Consider the following 18,069-nt stretch of genomic DNA (forward strand, 5'->3'; position numbering starts at 1 on the left):
GCAGACTCTGAACCCTTGCTTCAGCGTTGTCATTTCATCCGCTCAGGGAACGAACTTATTAGTGCATTTAATGTAATTACTAAATTGTGCTAGTGTCGGTATACATGACACCATGGAGCAGTGAGACATCCAAGTTATGCACTGCATTTAATACTTGGTATTGAAATGTGTTCAGGTGTGTGTGTGTGTGTGTGTGTGTGTGTGTGTGTGTGTGTGTGTGTAAGAGAGAGAGACAGAGAGACAGAGAGACAGAGAGAGAGAGAGAGACAGAGAGACAGAGAGACAGAGAGACAGAGACAGAGAGAGATGGGGAACGTGAGGAATTATATAAGAAGTGTTTTTTCCTAAAACCCTGAGCATTTGTCAGTGGTTTATTTTTATATCACAGGTATCACTACATTGGTCTTTTCAAAGTTAACTTGTAGTTCCTTTTTTCCAATATTTACTATATTTCTTGAGACGGGGCCTCAGTATGTGTCCCTGCTTTGCCTAGAACTCACTAAGTCGTCCAAGCTGGCTTCAAACTCAGAGAGATCCACCAGTCTCTGCTTCCCAAGCACTGGGATTAAAGTTGTGTGCCAACATGCCCAGCTCCAATTCACTGTCTTTTAAGAAAAAAAAAATGTGTCTACTTATTAAATTTTTCATATACTTAAACAACATACTTTGATCATATCCATTAACTATTACCTCCTTTCAACCTGTCCCGGGAGAATCTCCCCATTACTCTCCCAACTTCATGTCCTCCTTTAATTTTTTTTATTATTAATAACCCCTGAGTCCAATTAGCACTTCACATATGCACATGGGTATGTGGCCATCCACCGGGGCACAAGAAACCTGTCAGTGGCCAATTCCCCATAGGAGAGGACTCTCTCTCCCTCAGGAGCTATAAGCTGCTAGGAATTCATTTGCCAAGAGATTTAAATCATATTTTCCTTTTAGACTGTTTTATTGCTATGGATATGAAATATGTTTTCTACTTCAATGTCATATAGATGTGTATACCTATTTCATCCTTCAATGACATTGATAGGTACAGTAAGTTCTTACATAGAGTTACTGCAAGAGTTTTTCTTTTCCCTTTTAATTTAAAATACCAACATTAGTACATAGAAAAATCTCATCGATATTTACATTTATTTCCTAGCTATTTATTTGTTCTTTGTACTCAGATCTACTATTCTAAGAATAATAAATTATCAATATCTATTGAATATATTAGTACCTGAAAGTACAATTACTTTATTCATCTTTTAAAAATATTTTGTCCATTGTCACTGACTGTCCCTTTCATCTCAAAGAAAGGCAACTTGGGCATGGAGTATAGACAATAGGATTCTCCAATAATGCTACTGTTAGTGAATCCTAACTCAAGGTGTATAAAAATTACACTTCTATGATTTTACTTTCATCATTTCTCTCCATCAAGATCAATCCCATTATGACATTGCTTGTCCTGTGATCTTTTGCACCCAAAGCCAAGCAACCCAATCAAAAGATAACAAAGCAGGCATGTCTTCATGACCCAAAGAAGCTTCAGCTTCGTGGACAGGGGTCTCAATAGCTGTTATCTAGAGCAAGTATGCCTCACTCTCCACGGGGATGATAAGAAAGCTCTCCACTTCTCAAATAACAACAGTAGTAATAATAATTATGATGATAATGATAATGATAACAATATCACCGGCATTTCTATTCATAGGCACAGCTGTCATTCATGATTGATCATCAGTTCTCAATGATAACCACTATCCACTGAATGGTACCTATGTACCTAGTTGTGTGCTATGCACTGGCCACCATTTTCAGTCATAGCTGTCTCTGTAAACATTTAATGTGAGGACTTCTATTGTTTTAATTTTTTATTGATCAAACCAAAATAAGTATCTTAGCCACTTAGTTTACTAGAGGGTGTGGATGTTAGCGGCACTCTGCACTCTGAATGCCTCAAGACATCTCATGATGTGTTTCAAGAAGCAACATACACTAACACTGACATAACCTTGGGGACAAATAGGGAAGTGTACTCACCTCCTTTGGAGCACTTCCTGTGAAGGCTGGGGAGGAAGACTTGTGACCATGGTCTCACTCCAACAAAACCTAACAAAATTATAAGTTGTAGTATTTTTCAGTTTGGAGACCTAAATATATGTATAAAGGTTTCAAATTTTATTATAAATATACTAAATTATTTCACTTCTTTTGTTAGCAGGGCAGATTTTGTTTTCTTTTCTTCTTCAGACAACGTCTCACTATGTAGTGTTGGTTGGCCTGGCCCTCACTAAGCAAACTAACTTCAGAGATTTGCCTGGCTTTGCAGTGCCGGGATTGAAGGCATGAGTAGCCATGTTTGGCGCTGTTTCTGTCTTACTACTTTTAATTCTTTGAAATTTTCACACAATGTGCTTTGATCATATCCTCCACCTCCCCCAAGTCCTCTCAGATTCTTCCTGACAATTTGAGAAGAAAGGCTGGAGCCCTTCCACAGGAAAATGAAGCGTTTCCTCTTTTTCAGGGATCACGGGAGAAAAAAGACAGATGGTATGAAGCAGTAATGCCAAGACTTCGCCTTGGTCAACTATGTACCTTCGTGTCTCCTTCCTGCTCTTAGGAACAGCAAGGAAATGATTGCAAGGGGAAACAGCACCGAGGTCACCCAGTTCATCCTCCTGGGGTTTGCAGATTTCCCCAGAATCCTAAGCCTGCTCTTTGTCACATTCCTCCTCATCTACGTTACCACTCTGGCCTGGAATCTGTCCCTCATTGTTCTAATCAGAACGGACTCTCACCTCCACATGCCCATGTATTTCTTTCTCTGTAACCTGTCCGTCATAGACCTTTGCTATGTCACCTGCACAGTCCCAAAAATGCTCTCAGACTTTTTCCAGGAGAAGAAAACTATCAGCTTTGTGGGCTGCATTGCTCAGAATTTCATCTTTTCCACCCTGGGGCTGAGCGAATCTTGCCTCATGACAGCCATGGCCTATGACAGGCATGCTGCCATCTGTAACCCTCTGCTCTATTCATCAGTCATGTCACCCACCCTTTGCGTTCTGATGGTGCTGGCGTCCTATATGTCTGGGCTCACTGCTTCTTTGCTTCAGTTGTTTGCTTTGCTTCGTCTCCACTTCTGTGGACCCAATGTCATCAAGCACTTCTTTTGTGACATGCCACAGTTGCTAATTCTGTCCTGCACAGACACTTTCTTTGTACAAGTCCTGACTGCAATATTAACAATGATCTTTGGATTTGTAAATGTGCTAGTGATCATGATATCCTACGCCTATATCGTCTTGTCCATCCTGAGGATCACTTCAGCTAAGGGCAGGTCCAAGGCCTTCAACACCTGTGCTTCTCACCTCACGGCTGTTTCCCTATTCTACACCTCCAGTATCTTTGTCTATTTGAGTTCCAGCTCTGGTGGCTCCTCCAGCTTTGACAGATTTGCATCTGTCTTCTACACCGTGGTGATTCCCATGTTGAACCCTTTGATTTACAGTCTGAGGAACAAGGAAATCAAAGACGCCATGAAGAGGTTACAGAAAAAGACAATCTGCAGCTAGGGTCACAGAATCTGATGTTTTCAACATATGTGTTCTGTCACAGCCACTGTTGTCCACAATAATAGTTTGAATCATGAAGACTGATGACAAGAAGGTGCCATTTACTTTGTATTCTGATGGCTTGTTTCTGGCATCTAGAGAAGCCATAGCCAATAACCATATCTGAGCAGCCTGAAGACTCTGCCATTTCTTTCTGTCTTACACTAATCCAGAAAGTTTGCCTGGAGTTGGCATAACGAATTAGATCAAACCATCTGATTTATTTTGATATTTCCAGAATCTGGTCAAGTTTGCTCTAAGAAGACTCATTGTTTTAATAGTCAGCAAATTATCAATATTACAGATATCGGAGGCACCTGAAACACTAGCACATCCCTTCGTATGTTCAACATTGTCCATCTTAGTGTTCTGGGTTTCAGAGACTTATGCAATGGTTGTGGTAGAATAGCAAAAACTAGGCAGATGAGGTTATTCCTTGGGAAAGGCGCCTGTCAGCAGATGTGACACCTTGGGTTCTATCCCAGGGTGCTCCAGGGTGAAAGAAGACAGCAAACACTGAAAACTAACACCTGACCTCCAGCATGAATGAGCCATGCACACACTGCTTTTAGTTACAAAATCGGACAAATGTAGGGCTCAACTCTTTCGTGATCAACCACACAAAGGAGTAATCTTTTGTGCTTTACTGACCTGTGTTCATAGAACCGATTTGGATCCCCCCTGGTGTAAAGCTGAGCAGGGGAGCCATCGTGCTTGTACACACAGCGCTCTCTGGGCCCTTATGTAAGGTGTGTAAGCTCAACCTTCCTGGGCTCCTAGTGTCTCATTTTCACAGACATAAGCCAACTGTTTATATCAAAGCATCTCTACTCTCATCCCCACCTCACTTTCTCATGATGCCCACTCCCCCTTTTAATGCTGGCAACGGCCCGTGCACAGCCCTGCTCACTGGCCCCCTCTTCACGGGAACAGCCACAGCAGTCACAATTATGGCTTGGAAGCTTGACAAACTGGGTGTGGAAGCATCTCTCTTCAGAGCTGCCAGGCCAGATGGCTGGCTGGCATTGTCTAACTGGAAGACAGGCAGACCACAGACTTTTATGGACCACATTTTAGAAGCAACAAAGCAGCCAAAGCTCTGAAATAAAACTGTGGTACTAGACTTTGCTTCAGCGCCTGCACACATAGGAATATCAGCATGCATAGAGTATGGTTTGGTGGTGTATGTGTCCTTCTGGGTCTGGGTTACCTTACTCAGGTGATCTAAAGAAACAGGCTTTCACCTTGGAGTTCACAATGCAAGCAAGTATCCTGCAACACTGCGGGGAGGTGCATTGTGAACCTAAGCAAGATGTGGTTTCTGAGAAGTACTGAACCACTGGCCTGCACTTGGGTCGTCTCGCATAGCCGGTGACATTGCCACTAACAGTGGTGGCATGTTGTTTGTGTGCTGGCCCTATATGCCACCTATTTCCTGTCCAGCTCCTGCTTCTGCCACAAGACAAAGCTGGTATTCTTTCTGCATTTAACATTTTTTAGTGTTGGTGGATTTACATCTTGGTAAGCTCTGGGATTGTTCTGTATCACATATGTTGGTTTTGGTGGGTTTCCAAAGAAGGGCATGCGTGAGATTCCTACTTTAGTCAGCTAAGTGCTTGCATCCTAGTTTTGCAAGCGTGCTGTGGCATTACCCCAGGCTTCCCACATGCTAACCGTGTGCTCTTCATCTGAGTCACACTTCGGGTTGGCATTCCTAGTGCATCCATTTGACTTTGACTTATTAACTTATTTTAGCTAACACCACTTTAAATTTGCAGATCATAATTCTGTCTATTTATGGGGATCAATATAATCCTTGATATATGTATTCATTGTGGAATGGTGATGTCTCGGTTACTGTTCTGTTGCTGTGAAGGGACACCAGGAGCAAGGCAACTCTTAAAAAGAAGAAAGCATTTAATTGGAGACTTTCTTACGGTTTTAGAATATTAGTCCATGTTTATCGTGGCAAGAAGCAGACAGCCATAGTGTTAGGACAATGGCTAGGAGCTCAATACCCTGATCTGCAAGCAAACAGAGGGAGAGAAGAGAGAGAGAGAGAGAAAGAGACAGACAGACAGACAGAGACAGAGACAGACAGAGAGACAGAGAGACAGAGAGACAGACAAGAGACAGAGGCAGACTGGGCCTGGCATGGGCTTTTAAAACCTCAAAGCACATCCCTAGTAACACACCTCCTCTAATAAGGACACACCTCCTAATCTTTCCTAAATTATGCCACTAAGTGGAGACCAGCATCTTAAGAGGAGTACTCTTATTCAAACTACCACAGATTATATTGAAGTAATGAATATATCCACTACTGTCCACTTTTTCCCTTTGACATTCCATGTGTGTTATTTTTGGTCCACAAAGAAATGTGCTTTAACAACTGAATTCCCAGACATTTGAGAGGTGATAGAACCTTTGACAGTTGGAGCCTAATCAATGCTCATTAATGGCATGTCGTGCAAGGGTTTGTGGGTCCAGCCTGTCCTTCTCTTCTGCCTCTTGGCTCCAGATGAGCAGTTTACTACAGTGTGTGCCCTACCATTGCCACCCAGTGCTCCCATCTCTGCCCAAAGCAATGGGACTGTCCAGTCTTGCATTACCGCTTCCAATACTGTGGCTATGTAACTTTTCTGTATCAGATAATTGCTTTGGGCATCTCATAGTAACGGATAGCTAAGAAGGCATGTTTGCTGAACAGTGACCTTAGCTGTGCCCTTCTTTCATCTCCAAAGATGATTTTTCCTCAGTCCAAGATCTCAGTAAAATTCAGAGTAGGGCTCTGCCTTTTTGGGTTTCTAAAATAGAGAGGAAGATGGTTTTACAGTTCACCCTTGGTCACCTTGTCTTCAGGCACTAATAGCTGGACTTAGTATTTGGTATCAGAATAGTGCCTGACTATCCCAATGCATTTAATATTTGCTGAAAAAATTAATTAATGATACTATTCTAATATAAATGTTAGTAATTTGGCTCTTACAGTCAAAACTACCATGTTACTTATACTCAACAAATTTCCTGGCATACACTAAGGCAGTGGTTCTCAACCTTCCTAATGCTGCAACCCTTTAATACAGTTCTTCATGTTGTGGTGACCCCAACCATAAAAATGAGTTTTGCTACTACTTCATAACTTTAATTTTGCTAGTTATGAATCATAAGGTGAATATCTGTGTTTTTTGATGGTCTTAGGAGACCACTGTGAAAGATTTATTCAACCCCAAAGGAGCCACAACCCACAAATTGAGAACTGCTACTCTAAGAAAATATAAAATTCCTGTGGGAGTTTTCTTTGGGAGTTTCCTGTGGGAGAAAAAGTCTTGTAATACAACCTTAAGATAAATGTGATTATAGTTGATTATTTATTGATTCAGCATATTTCATTGCAACAACATATGTCCAGTTTTGTTTTTTAAAAGAATATATATATATATATATATATATATATATATATATATATATATATATATATATATCATAATCATAATGGAACACATTGCTCTGCAGGCTGAATTTAAAGATCTTACAAAATAAAATTGTCTTTGGGATACCTCCCTCTAAGTTATTGGTCAAGGAGGCCCCAAGGCATCCAAAACAAAACAAGCTATTGGCTTTGCCTTGGGAGACCACCATAGTGAAATGGCAAGACTACTGCAAAACATACCACACATTTTGGTTGTCTCATCATCATCATGATTTCTCCTCCATAATGGACTAAACTCCCTTAAACTGTAAGACAAAATAAATCCCTCCCCCAGAATATTGCTTCTGTCAAGTGTTTTGTCACAGCTATAAGGTAGGTAGGGTGAACCACAAATTAGTGATCAATTCCCAGTGCATCACCCCAGAAATTAAAGCAGTAGGAACCTGGACAGAGTAGACAAGAGCTGAAAACTGACCATCCCACTGAAAATGTGATGAAGAATAACAAGATTTCTAGGCCAACCCTTCCTCCACTTTGTGTCCAGACAGCCTTTCCTATTACATATCATCACTCCAGGAAAAAAAAAAAGCCAAAGTCTGTAATCAAATAAATTGGACCAAGCTCTGTGGTCCCATGGCCATGAGATTTATATATCTGGAAAAACTAAAACACAGGGGTAAGATCATATCTACACAGTAAGATTCAGGAGCCTGTCGTTCACATTATACCTACCTGTTCTACTCTATTCCATTAGTCCTTGAAACACTTCTTGCTAGGTTAGTGTCTCCTGGAAGACAGGACGTTCCTATGCAGAGCCAAGACTTCTCAAGACAAAAACAATAAGTGATGCCTACAGCAGGGCTCCGCAGACAACTACAGGGCTCTGCAGGACTGGGAGCCCAGTCAACCATAGCTCACAACCACGAATGCCAAGCTCATGCTTCTGTCCTTAGAAGATAGACTTTACTTTTAAAAGACAAGGCTAGTCCCACATCAAAATTGAGCTACAGGGTCTAACCCAGAGAGTCTTCCTTTCCTCTCCATCCATGCCTTCTCTAGTTTAGGTCCTACACCCTGTGTCCCAACCTACTCAGGCCTTCTTTGATTTGATTTCTAGGCTTTTTCCAGTACCATCCCCACCTATACCCCAACCAACAAGTCCCTACCATGCCATATCTAATCTTTTCTCTATTTTTACAAATTTTTCATACTCCTTTCTTATCTGGTCTATATCCTCTACTTTAGCTTCAAGGCTTGATAGTCTGCCTGTCTTAAATTCCTTGAATTCTTTGGTGAACTTTATGATTGTTCCTTTAAACTCAGTGTCCTGGAGTTCATCTAGATAACTCTCATTGACAAGGATTTCTCGAGGATTGGTAAATTTGAGAAGAGAGAGAAGACGACGGCTTAATCTTTCCTGCTGTTGTTGTCACTGGGATTAAATATGATCATGTGGGCTTTCTTTATTAGTTCTGAGTGTATTATGGATAAAGCAGATTGGAGATGTGGGGTAAGATGTGGGGATAGCTTGAGTATAGAAGTTGGAAATGGCTTGGGTGTAACAAAGTCAGATGGACAGAGGGAGCTGAGCTGGTATACAGGTTGTGCTTTCTGCTTCAAACAGGAAGCTCATTATGGACATGAGTTTAAACCTGCCTGGTATCTCGTTACAAAGCAATAGACATTTTTCTCTTTGTACATTAAGATAGAGAAGATAGCAAGGTCATGTAGAAGGAAGACATCTTAGTATGCACATCTTAGTATGTGCTTTAGGGAATTTCAGTATTATTTGTCTTTTAAAAGTTTTCTTAACACATTACTAGTTTAAAAACTAGCTCTTTCTGTTTTCCTCTTCATCTCTGCCCTTATGCTCATTCTGTCTTTTCCTTATTCTTTTTTTATTTTTTATTTTTTATTTATTTTTTTGTGGTTTTTTGAGACAGGGTTTCTCTGTGCAGCTTTGGCTGTCCTGGACTCACTTTGTAGAACAGGCTGGCCTCGAACTCACAGCAATTCACCTGCCTCTGCCTCCCAAGTGCTGGGATTAAAGGTGTGTGCCACCACCTCCTGGCTCCTTATTCTTTTTTAAATAATTTAATTACTTTACTCAGATTACAACTCAATTGTTAACTCATCACTTGTATCCTCCTGTTCCTCCCTCCCCCCATTTTCATCCTATTTCCCTTCCCTAGGTCTATGACCAAGGGGGACCTCCTCCCCCACTATATGGTCATAGGCTATCAAGTCTCATCTTAGTAGCCTGCTTATTCTTTCTCTGAGTGCCACCAGGCCTCCCCACAAAGAGGAAGTGGTGGTCAAATATGGGGCACCAGAGTTCATGTCGGAATCAGCCTCTGCTCTCCACACAACTGTAGAGAATATCCTTTCCATCAGCTAGATCAGAGTAGGGGTTCGATGTTTACTGCTTGTATTGTCTTTGGTTGGCGCAGTAGTTTGAGCAGGGGGAACTTTTCCTCATTCTTTAAACCAGAGAACCACACGTGCATGAGGGAAAAAAAGAGATCTATTTGTCATTTCTTTTCATTTCCAAATTCTTTTTATCTCATTTCTATGACATTTTTTTGAACATGTTCCATCTATGCAGACCCATTTGAAGGTTTTTTTAAAAAATGGAATAGAATAAGGAAATAGGGAATCTGAGAATTCATTACAGGGACTCAGAGATGCAGAGAGAAGTGTCAATGGCGTTTATGGGAAAATGGCATGGTGTATAACGTGACTAGGCATGGCCTCTGTGTGAGTTCTAGGATTCTTTCAAGAAGGTTTATTAACTTCAGAATGTCTCAAGAGATGAACATCATCCCAAGAGAGTATAGAGCCAGATCAGGGGACCGCTTCCTAAAGCTGGTCTCTCCTCCATAACCCAGGAGACAGGTTATTTACAATTTGCATGCTTTAATTGCTTTCCTTTGCTGTGCGTTGTGCAACTCTTTTCTTACATGTGACAGAGAAAACTCACAAGCACTTAAAACTCCCCTGGTGCACAGGTGGATCGTTGCTGAAGAAGGTTGGAGAGAGTCAAAGCTCACCAGCAACGAAACAATTGCTCAACTCAAAGCAGTAAGGGAAGGAGATGCTGCCGAACCCAGATGTGGAAGCATTTACTGGTCACTTCAGAATACCTGGGTTACAACGAAGTAGAAGGAGCTGGATCACAAGAAAGGAAATCTTTGCAAAACTCTGGGTGAGTCCCTTACACTCTATAACAAGCTGTGTCAAGGACCTCGGGTGCAGGAACAGTGTAGTAGATTTACAAATCGCTTTGTCTACTCACCCTTCAATGCTAGGTTTCGCCATGTAATTGCTTTTGTGTAGCTTTTTAACACAGCAATCAAATCTGTGCATGGTTGATTTGAATATGTGCGCTGTGTGAATATACATTAGTGTATGCATGGAAAATGCGGGCCAGACGGAAGGTCTGCAAAGCCTTTCCGCATTTGGTTGATGTTGATGTCTGAGAACACAAGCTCAGAATAAGAGCTGTGGATTGATTTGGGGCACTTCATCTATCTACTTTCTTCCATTAAATGTTAAATTTGTAAGAACTATTGTTCCCCAACAAGCAAATCTACTATATTTTGACAAACATACTATATTTGAAGTCAGAAAGTATCTCCTGCTTTGCTCATTTGGTTTAAGATTGCTTTCACACAGTAGAGTGGGTACAGTCAGCACTAACTTACTGTGAATTTCAAAAGGCTGGAAGAAATGATTTTTTTAATGTTTTCACAATATAGAAACGATAAATACTTGAACAGATAAATATGTGTGGCCTGCTTCTGACATTGTAAAATGCAAATGTACAGAAACATTATATTGTCGTGTTGTTGGCTTTTATGTTTCGGTTACAAATAATTTGTTTAATTCTATGGCCAAATTAAGGAGATGTCTCAGTTGTGAAGTTCTTGCTGTGCAAGGGTAAGAACCTGAATTTGGATCCTCAGCACCCACGTAAAAAGCCAAATACTGTGCATCTCCATATTGAAGAGAAAGAGATGCGTGGATACCTCGAGCTCTCTGGCCAGCCAGTAAAACTGAAGAAGCCTAGGTTCAGGAACAGACTCTCTCAAAAATTAAAATAGAAAGTAAATGAGACAGACACCCAATGTTGATCTGTGGTTTGTACATGTATACAGACAAGTTGCAGGGCCAACACTGAGGGATTTTTTTTTTTTTTTTTGAGACAAGATCTCACTGTGATACTGTGAATTCAAGCTGCCCTCTACCTCCTCCTCCTGAGTGGTATGGCCACTGTCGTGTACCACTAGACCTGGCTATGAGGAGCTTCTAAACTAAGGAAGAGTGGGGAGAGGGAAAAAGAAATGAAAAGAGGAATCAATGTAGTGCTTGGTCGTTTGAGATTAGTTCTATCTGCATTGTTCCTAATAGACAACGGCTGGCTTAATCATGCTTATTTTTTTTTCAATGTCCCCTAAGTAAATACTGTGAAGGGCTGTCAGTCAGATATTTTAAAGGAAATAAGGATATTAGGGATATTACTTTTTGATGTTTTTTTTTATTTCTTTCTCTTTTCATTTGCTGAGCAACCTCAAATGGAAGTTGAATAAGGAAGGTATATTATACCAAAAAAAAAAGAAAGAAAGAAAGAAAGAAAAGTGAGAAAAGCTGGAGGGTAGTGGCCCAAGATAAATATCTCAGGACAAGCTTTATCTGAAACAAAAGAAGACAAATTTGGACTTTTTAAACAATTAATATTTTTATTTTTATTTATTTTTCTTTTTAGATATACATTTATATTATTACACATATGTACAATAAACTACCTACAGCAAGAAGAACCATGAACAATCAGGAATTACATATATGATACATTCATAGTGTTTCGGCTATTCGTATTTGGCAACCTTAAAGAAAATATCTTTCCTGTCTCGGTGCATTTAAAAATCTGAATGTAAATCAATATCTATCATATCTCATCTTTATCAACTTAAAACATCTATCTAGACCTAAAAACATCTTAACCATTAAACAACTAAGCTTAACTGTAAAACTAAAGCATCTGGTCTTCAGCCCCATCAGAGACTTGAGAAGGAATAAAATCAATTATCTGAGTAGACAGGAAGTGCAGGTTAGCAGCTTCCGCCTTAGTTAGAAATAGTAATAATTAGTGGGTGGAGAAAACAATGTGGAAATGTAAAAATACTTCTGAATTGAGTACTAGCATGGCTGGTTTAACCCAGGTCTCTGTATGGTTGCTGTGGCCATTTTCTCCTCAGAGCTCCATGGGTGCACACTCAGCAGGAGCTGCAATGGAAAGCTGAGTTCCAGGTTATTACTACAGCGATTTTGAAAGATAATGTACTACTTTATAATTTTTTTCTTTCTCAATGAAGATAAATTACCCTCCCTTTGATGGACAGTAGGTGAAAGCCCTGCTTTTCTGCTCGTCTGTGTGTGTGTGTGTGTGTGTGTGTGTGTGTGTGTGTAGTCTATGCATATGTTTATGTGGATATGTGCATGTATGTTTGAGCATGTATAGAGGCCAGTGTTAGATGTTATGTATCTTCCTTGATAGCTCTCAACTTTGCTCATTTGTTTGTTTTTTTATTGTTTTGTTTGGCAGTTTGTTCGGCTCTGAGACAGGGTCTCTCTCTGAATATTGTCATTAATGAATAGACTGGATAGCCAGCTTCGGTCTCTCCCTGTCTGCACTGGACCCCATGCACTCAGCACTGGAGTTACATGTGCGCTCTGCCAGCCCCTGGCCTCTGTGTGGGTGCTGGGTACCTGCATTAAGACTCAGGTCCTCATGCTTGAGGGGACCATCTTCACAGCCTTCATTGTCCTGTTCCTAACAGTGCTTTCAATGATTTTCTTTGTTGCCCTGTTCATTTGCACAACAATGTCTCTGAGATAAGTTCTGCTCATAAAGAGACATTTGGAGAGATGTACTTAACACCCAGGAGTCTTTCAAGTCTCTACTTTAGCCCATAGGACTGTACATCGTCATGCTACTCAGGGCCTCTCGATTATAATTATACCTCCCCAGGGATGCTTTACATCTTAACTGGCCATAGCTTTTTATAAAAGACTTATCAACTCACCAAGAACATTGCCTTCCATGCTACAGCTCTTAAATAAGACCAAAGCACCAAGAAACGATGAGGCTTCATGCCAACCTTCTGGGGTAGCGTGGGGTGGGGTGTTGGGAGGTGAAGAATAAAATAATCTCCTTCTCTCACCTTTTCTCAGCAGATGATGACAAGCAGATCTGTGTTGGGAGGTGGGAACCACACCTCTGTGGCCATGTTTGTTCTCCTGGGACTCTTGGACCAAGCCGAACTGCAGCTCATCCTTTTTCCTGTCTTCCTAGGGACTCTGATTTGGAACCTGGGCCTTATCATCCTCATCAGGATGGACTCTCACCTGCACACACCCATGTACTTTTTTCTCACTTTCTTGTCATTTATAGATAACTGCTATTCTTCTTCCGTCAACCCGAGGATGCTTTCGGACTTCTTAAAAACTAAGAAAACTATTTCCTTCATTGCCTGTGTGACTCAGTATTTTGCTTTGGCCTGGATGGATCTGTCTGAGTGCTACTTGCTGGCTGCCATGGCCTATGACAGGTATGTGGCCATTAGTAGCCCTCTGCAGTACTCAGCCATAATGGCCCCCAGCCTTTGCTGGAGGATAGTTGCTGCTATCTATAGGAGTGGCTTCTTTAGTAGCTTTGTTCAAACAGTTGCTTTCTTTAATCTTGACTATTGTGGGCCAAATGTCATTCCTCATTTCTTCTGTGACATGCCTCAGATCATGTCCTCGTCTTGCTCAGATCCCTTCCTTCCTCAGGCAGCTGATTCTTTTCCTGGAAGCTGTTTTTGTTGGGTTTGGCTCTTTCCCTGTTACCCTCCTACCCTCTGTCTTCACTGTAGTTTCCATCCTGAAAATAGCCTCATTCAAAGGCTGTGTCAAGCAAGGCCTTCAAACCCTGTGGCTCCCACCTGGTGACAGTGACACTCTTCTATGGCACAGTCCTCTCTGTGCACATGCACCACAGCTCTCAACACTCCAGGAAGCAGGACAAGGTGCTGTCTGTGGTCTATGTCATCCTCACTCCCGTGGTAAATCCTCTGATCTACAGTCTGAGGGACACAGAGATCAAGGGGGCCCTCACCAGAGTGATGAAGAAAGCAGCACATTTACCTCAGAAAGAGTAGCATCTGGGCAATGTGCCATCCCTAAGAGGAAGGCAGAAGTAAGAACGTGGAGAAGACCTTCTGTAGACTTTTCACATTAACAGATGTACTAATAATGTGGCTGGGTGGACAGATGTAGTGACAACCTGGCGTCCTCGACTTCTAGTGTTACTGTTTTAGTTGTTTTCAAGTGGCTTAAGACAGTGATGTTGAAACTGAAAACAGTTTTAAAAGTGTCTTCTGGATATGACAAGAACCCAAAAATTGTGGCTGCCTACATAAGACCTACAAAATATCAAGGCAATCAACATTTTAACCTGGATGGGGGGCCAGTGCACATGAGTCTTTACCCCTAAGATGAGGAACTACTTAAGAGTTAATGACTGTTATGGAATGGAAAAGTATTTTTTAAGGGGATGGTCCCTAACAGGTGAATGGCTCAATACCCATCCATATGTGGACAGCAGTAATTGGACTCAATGGGTTATTTTTTAGTGGAGAGCATGAAATGTGATGATGATGGGAAGGCTTTTTTAAGGGGGGTGAGAGATTGATATGAAAAAAAACACACTGTATACATATATGAAATTCTCAAAAAAAATTTTAAAAAACCAGATGTGGTAGCACCAACCTTTCAATCCCAGTACTTGGGAGACAGAGGCAGGCAGATCTCTGTGAGTTAGAGGCCATCCTGATCTACAAAGCCAATCCAAGATAGCCAGAGTTATTACATAGAGAGACTCTGTCTCAAATAACCAAAAAAATGAAAAAGAAAAACTTTTTTAAAAGAAAAGAAAGAAAAAAATTAGCATTTGTGATTAGATCCCAGATAGATAAGGCCTTAATAGCACAGTGGTTTTTATAACAACATGTGATTTGAGAGCTAGTACACGTAGAGAGATGGCAAGAACCTGGAGAACACAGATTTTTAATTTCTTCAGATTGTAGTGATTTTAGTTAAGCAATTTTTACATTGTAGTAAACATAAAGCTATGTGGTACATAAATAAATGTATGGAAATTGAAAGTGAGCTTAAATAAATACTTTATAGTTCCATGCCAAAGCAGAAACAGAATGAGAAATGATGAATGATAAAGGTAGAAGAAGGAGAAGGGGAGAGATTTTTTTTTTAAAGGAAGGACCGGATAGGAACTGGGAAGAAGAGGAAGAGGAAAAATGGAGTAAGGGAGAGGAGAGGAGGGCAAGGAAGGGTGGAATGGGAGAGAAAGATCAATACCAAAGATAGAAGGGAAGATGAGAAGAGGCACGTGGAGAGGAGGCATGGTGGGGACATGCAATGTTGGTTAGGTTACTTCTCAAGTAAGTAAGCCTTTCCCTCCAATTTGATAAAGCTTTGTTGAAGCAGTAAGATCAAGAGTTCAAGGTCACCCTCAGTATATAGTACAATTTAGGTCAATCTGTGCTACATGATTACATAGACAGAGAGACAGACGGATGGATAGATAGATAGATAGATACATACATACATACATACATACATACATACATACATACATACATACATACACACATACATAGGGCATGATTGTATGTATGAGAGAGAGAGGGAGAGAGATCTTTTTAAAAAGGAGGGAGAGAGAGAAAAGAAAGAAAAGTTGAAATACAGAGAGATAAAAATTAAAACAATGGATATGGGGTAGGGTATGCAGGGGAAAGAATGGGGACATATAGATTCAAGAATTAAATTCAAAGTAGAAAATAGGATTGACCAAATCCTAAGATCTAATAAACAGCATGGGGATATAATTATAAGTAATTTATTGCATTAAGGGTTTTATTTCTGATGCATAATTTCCTCATCCATTTGATGGGAACAATCAACCCTGCAAAGCAGATGTGGGATTGCTTCCCAAGTGTGTGTGAGGAAAGCAAGGCTCAAAGGAAAACAGCGGAACTTCATGACAGAGCTGCAGCCTGTGATTCAAATTTTGAGAGCTGATAGTGGGCAATTTGAGTTAAATTCTGACTCAGTCACTTAAAACTACCTGACTCTAAGCAAATAATCTCTCAGAACCTAGGTATCACTACCTAGTGTGAGGCTAAGAGCAGTAATTAGCAGAATAACTAATTTAGTGGGAATTAACTTGAATAACAATTACTAAGCAGTAAACTACATTACAAAGGTGTAGTGCTGAACGCAGCACCATGGTGACGGAAGCCGACATAAACCAGTAGAACAGAATATAGAGCCCAGTATTAAAGGCTGACACCTGTGCTCATCCGAAGTGCAACAAGCGCTCCAGGAGGACATAACCACAAATGGTCATCTCAGGGCACTGGGAAAACAGTGTTTCCACACCCCAAACCAGCACGTGTGGCCCCTTATCTTACACCACACACAAGCATCCACTAAAAGTAAACTTTAAGAAAATTAAGCATAAGGTCTGACACCAAAAGTCTCCACAAAAAAAAAAAAAAAATTGAGAGAGAACAATTCCAACTCCTAGACAATGATTTCATGCAAACTTCATCAAGGTTCATGTCCAAAAACTGAAAATAAGTAGGTGTACTTGTTATGATTGAATCTGAGCTTCCTCCCCCACCCCCCAACTTGTTTAGTGGTTTTGTTTTGTTTTGTTTGAGGCAGGATTCACTATGTATCCCAGGCTGGTTTGGAACTCACTATGCAGACGAGGCTGTTGTTGAATTCACAGAGGTCCACCTGCTGTGCCTTCCGCCTCCCAAGTGCTGGGGTTACAGTCCTGCACCACCATGTCCAGCTACACTCATGTGTTTGAACACCTGTTTCAGCTTGTGGCACTCTTTCTGAAGGATACTGAACCCTTGAGACAGAGCACCTTGCTGTCATATGATGGCCAACCACTGAAACCCCTTTGAAGGTTATATTTTCCCCCTTCCTATTTCAGTCTAGCCTTGTGCTCCAGAGCTGAGCAGTCACTGTGCTGTACCTGTGACCCATGCTCTGTGACCTGTGTATCTGCTGGCATGCCTTCTCCACCATGATGCCTGAAACCATCATACAAAATAAAATTTCATCCCTTACGTTGCTTCTGTTGTGTATTTTTAATCACAGAATAAACAGCTACTATACATCAACTGAAAAACACTGTCACAGAAAAGGAAACAGCAAAATGTAAGGCTAGCTAGAGGCTGGGAACAAATATTTGCAAACCACATATCTGATAATAGATAAATAGCCAATTCCTATAAAGATCCTATGCAGTTCAAGAGCAAGAAAACATATAACACAATTAAAAACGAACAAAGGTTATTAGATTGGACATTCATCTAAGGTGATTTTACAATGACCAACATATGTATAAGAAGCGCATGAGCATGCTTAGATTGGATGAAAATGAAAGACGATGATATGACCTTGTATATCTTTGAATAGCTGTGATCAAATAAGACAAGAGACCACAAGTGTGGGCAAGTGTGTGGAGAAAAGAGAATCCTCTTACACCACTGGGGAACTATATGTTGGTGTATTGTGGAAATACCATGGGGGCTCCTCCAAAAACTAACATAGAATTATCATATGATCCAGCTTTCCTCCTTGAGTGCATCTGCACAGAGGAAGTGAAACCAACACCTCCAAAAGATAGCTGACCCTCATGTTCACTGCAGTGTCATTCAAGTAGCCAAGATGTGAACATTATAGAGGTATCTTTAAATGGATAAGAAGTAGATAAAGACAAAGATGTAGACACACACACACACACACACACACACACACACATACATACATACATACACATGCACACAAATTCAAACAAAAGAGGTCATTGGAGAATAAACTGATTGGCTTAAAACAATTGGGGCTTACCTTTGAGCCTTTAATTAAAACCAACCCCATTATTCAAACAGT

General features: G+C 40.8%; 1 protein-coding gene and 1 pseudogene across 2 annotated transcripts; both read left to right on the forward strand.

Moving 5' to 3' along the window:
* Positions 1–2,627: 2,627 nt before the first annotated feature.
* LOC311591951 (olfactory receptor 5AN1-like) lies at positions 2,628–3,566 on the forward strand (the record flags this gene model as incomplete). The annotated part of the gene is made up of 1 exon (XM_084771795.1): positions 2,628–3,566. The coding sequence occupies one exon, from the start codon at positions 2,628–2,630 to the stop codon at positions 3,564–3,566; it is 939 nt and encodes a 312-aa protein (XP_084627921.1).
* Positions 3,567–13,275: 9,709 nt separating this feature from the next.
* LOC311609487 (olfactory receptor 5A1-like) lies at positions 13,276–14,320 on the forward strand (annotated as a pseudogene). Its single transcript has one exon. The product of its transcript is annotated as an olfactory receptor 5A1-like (transcript).
* The last annotated feature ends 3,749 nt before the right edge of the window (positions 14,321–18,069 follow it).

Source organism: Acomys minous (assembly GCF_964271855.1).
Source record: "Acomys minous genome assembly, chromosome: 2".
In the NCBI taxonomy this organism is placed as follows: Eukaryota; Metazoa; Chordata; class Mammalia; order Rodentia; family Muridae; genus Acomys; species Acomys minous.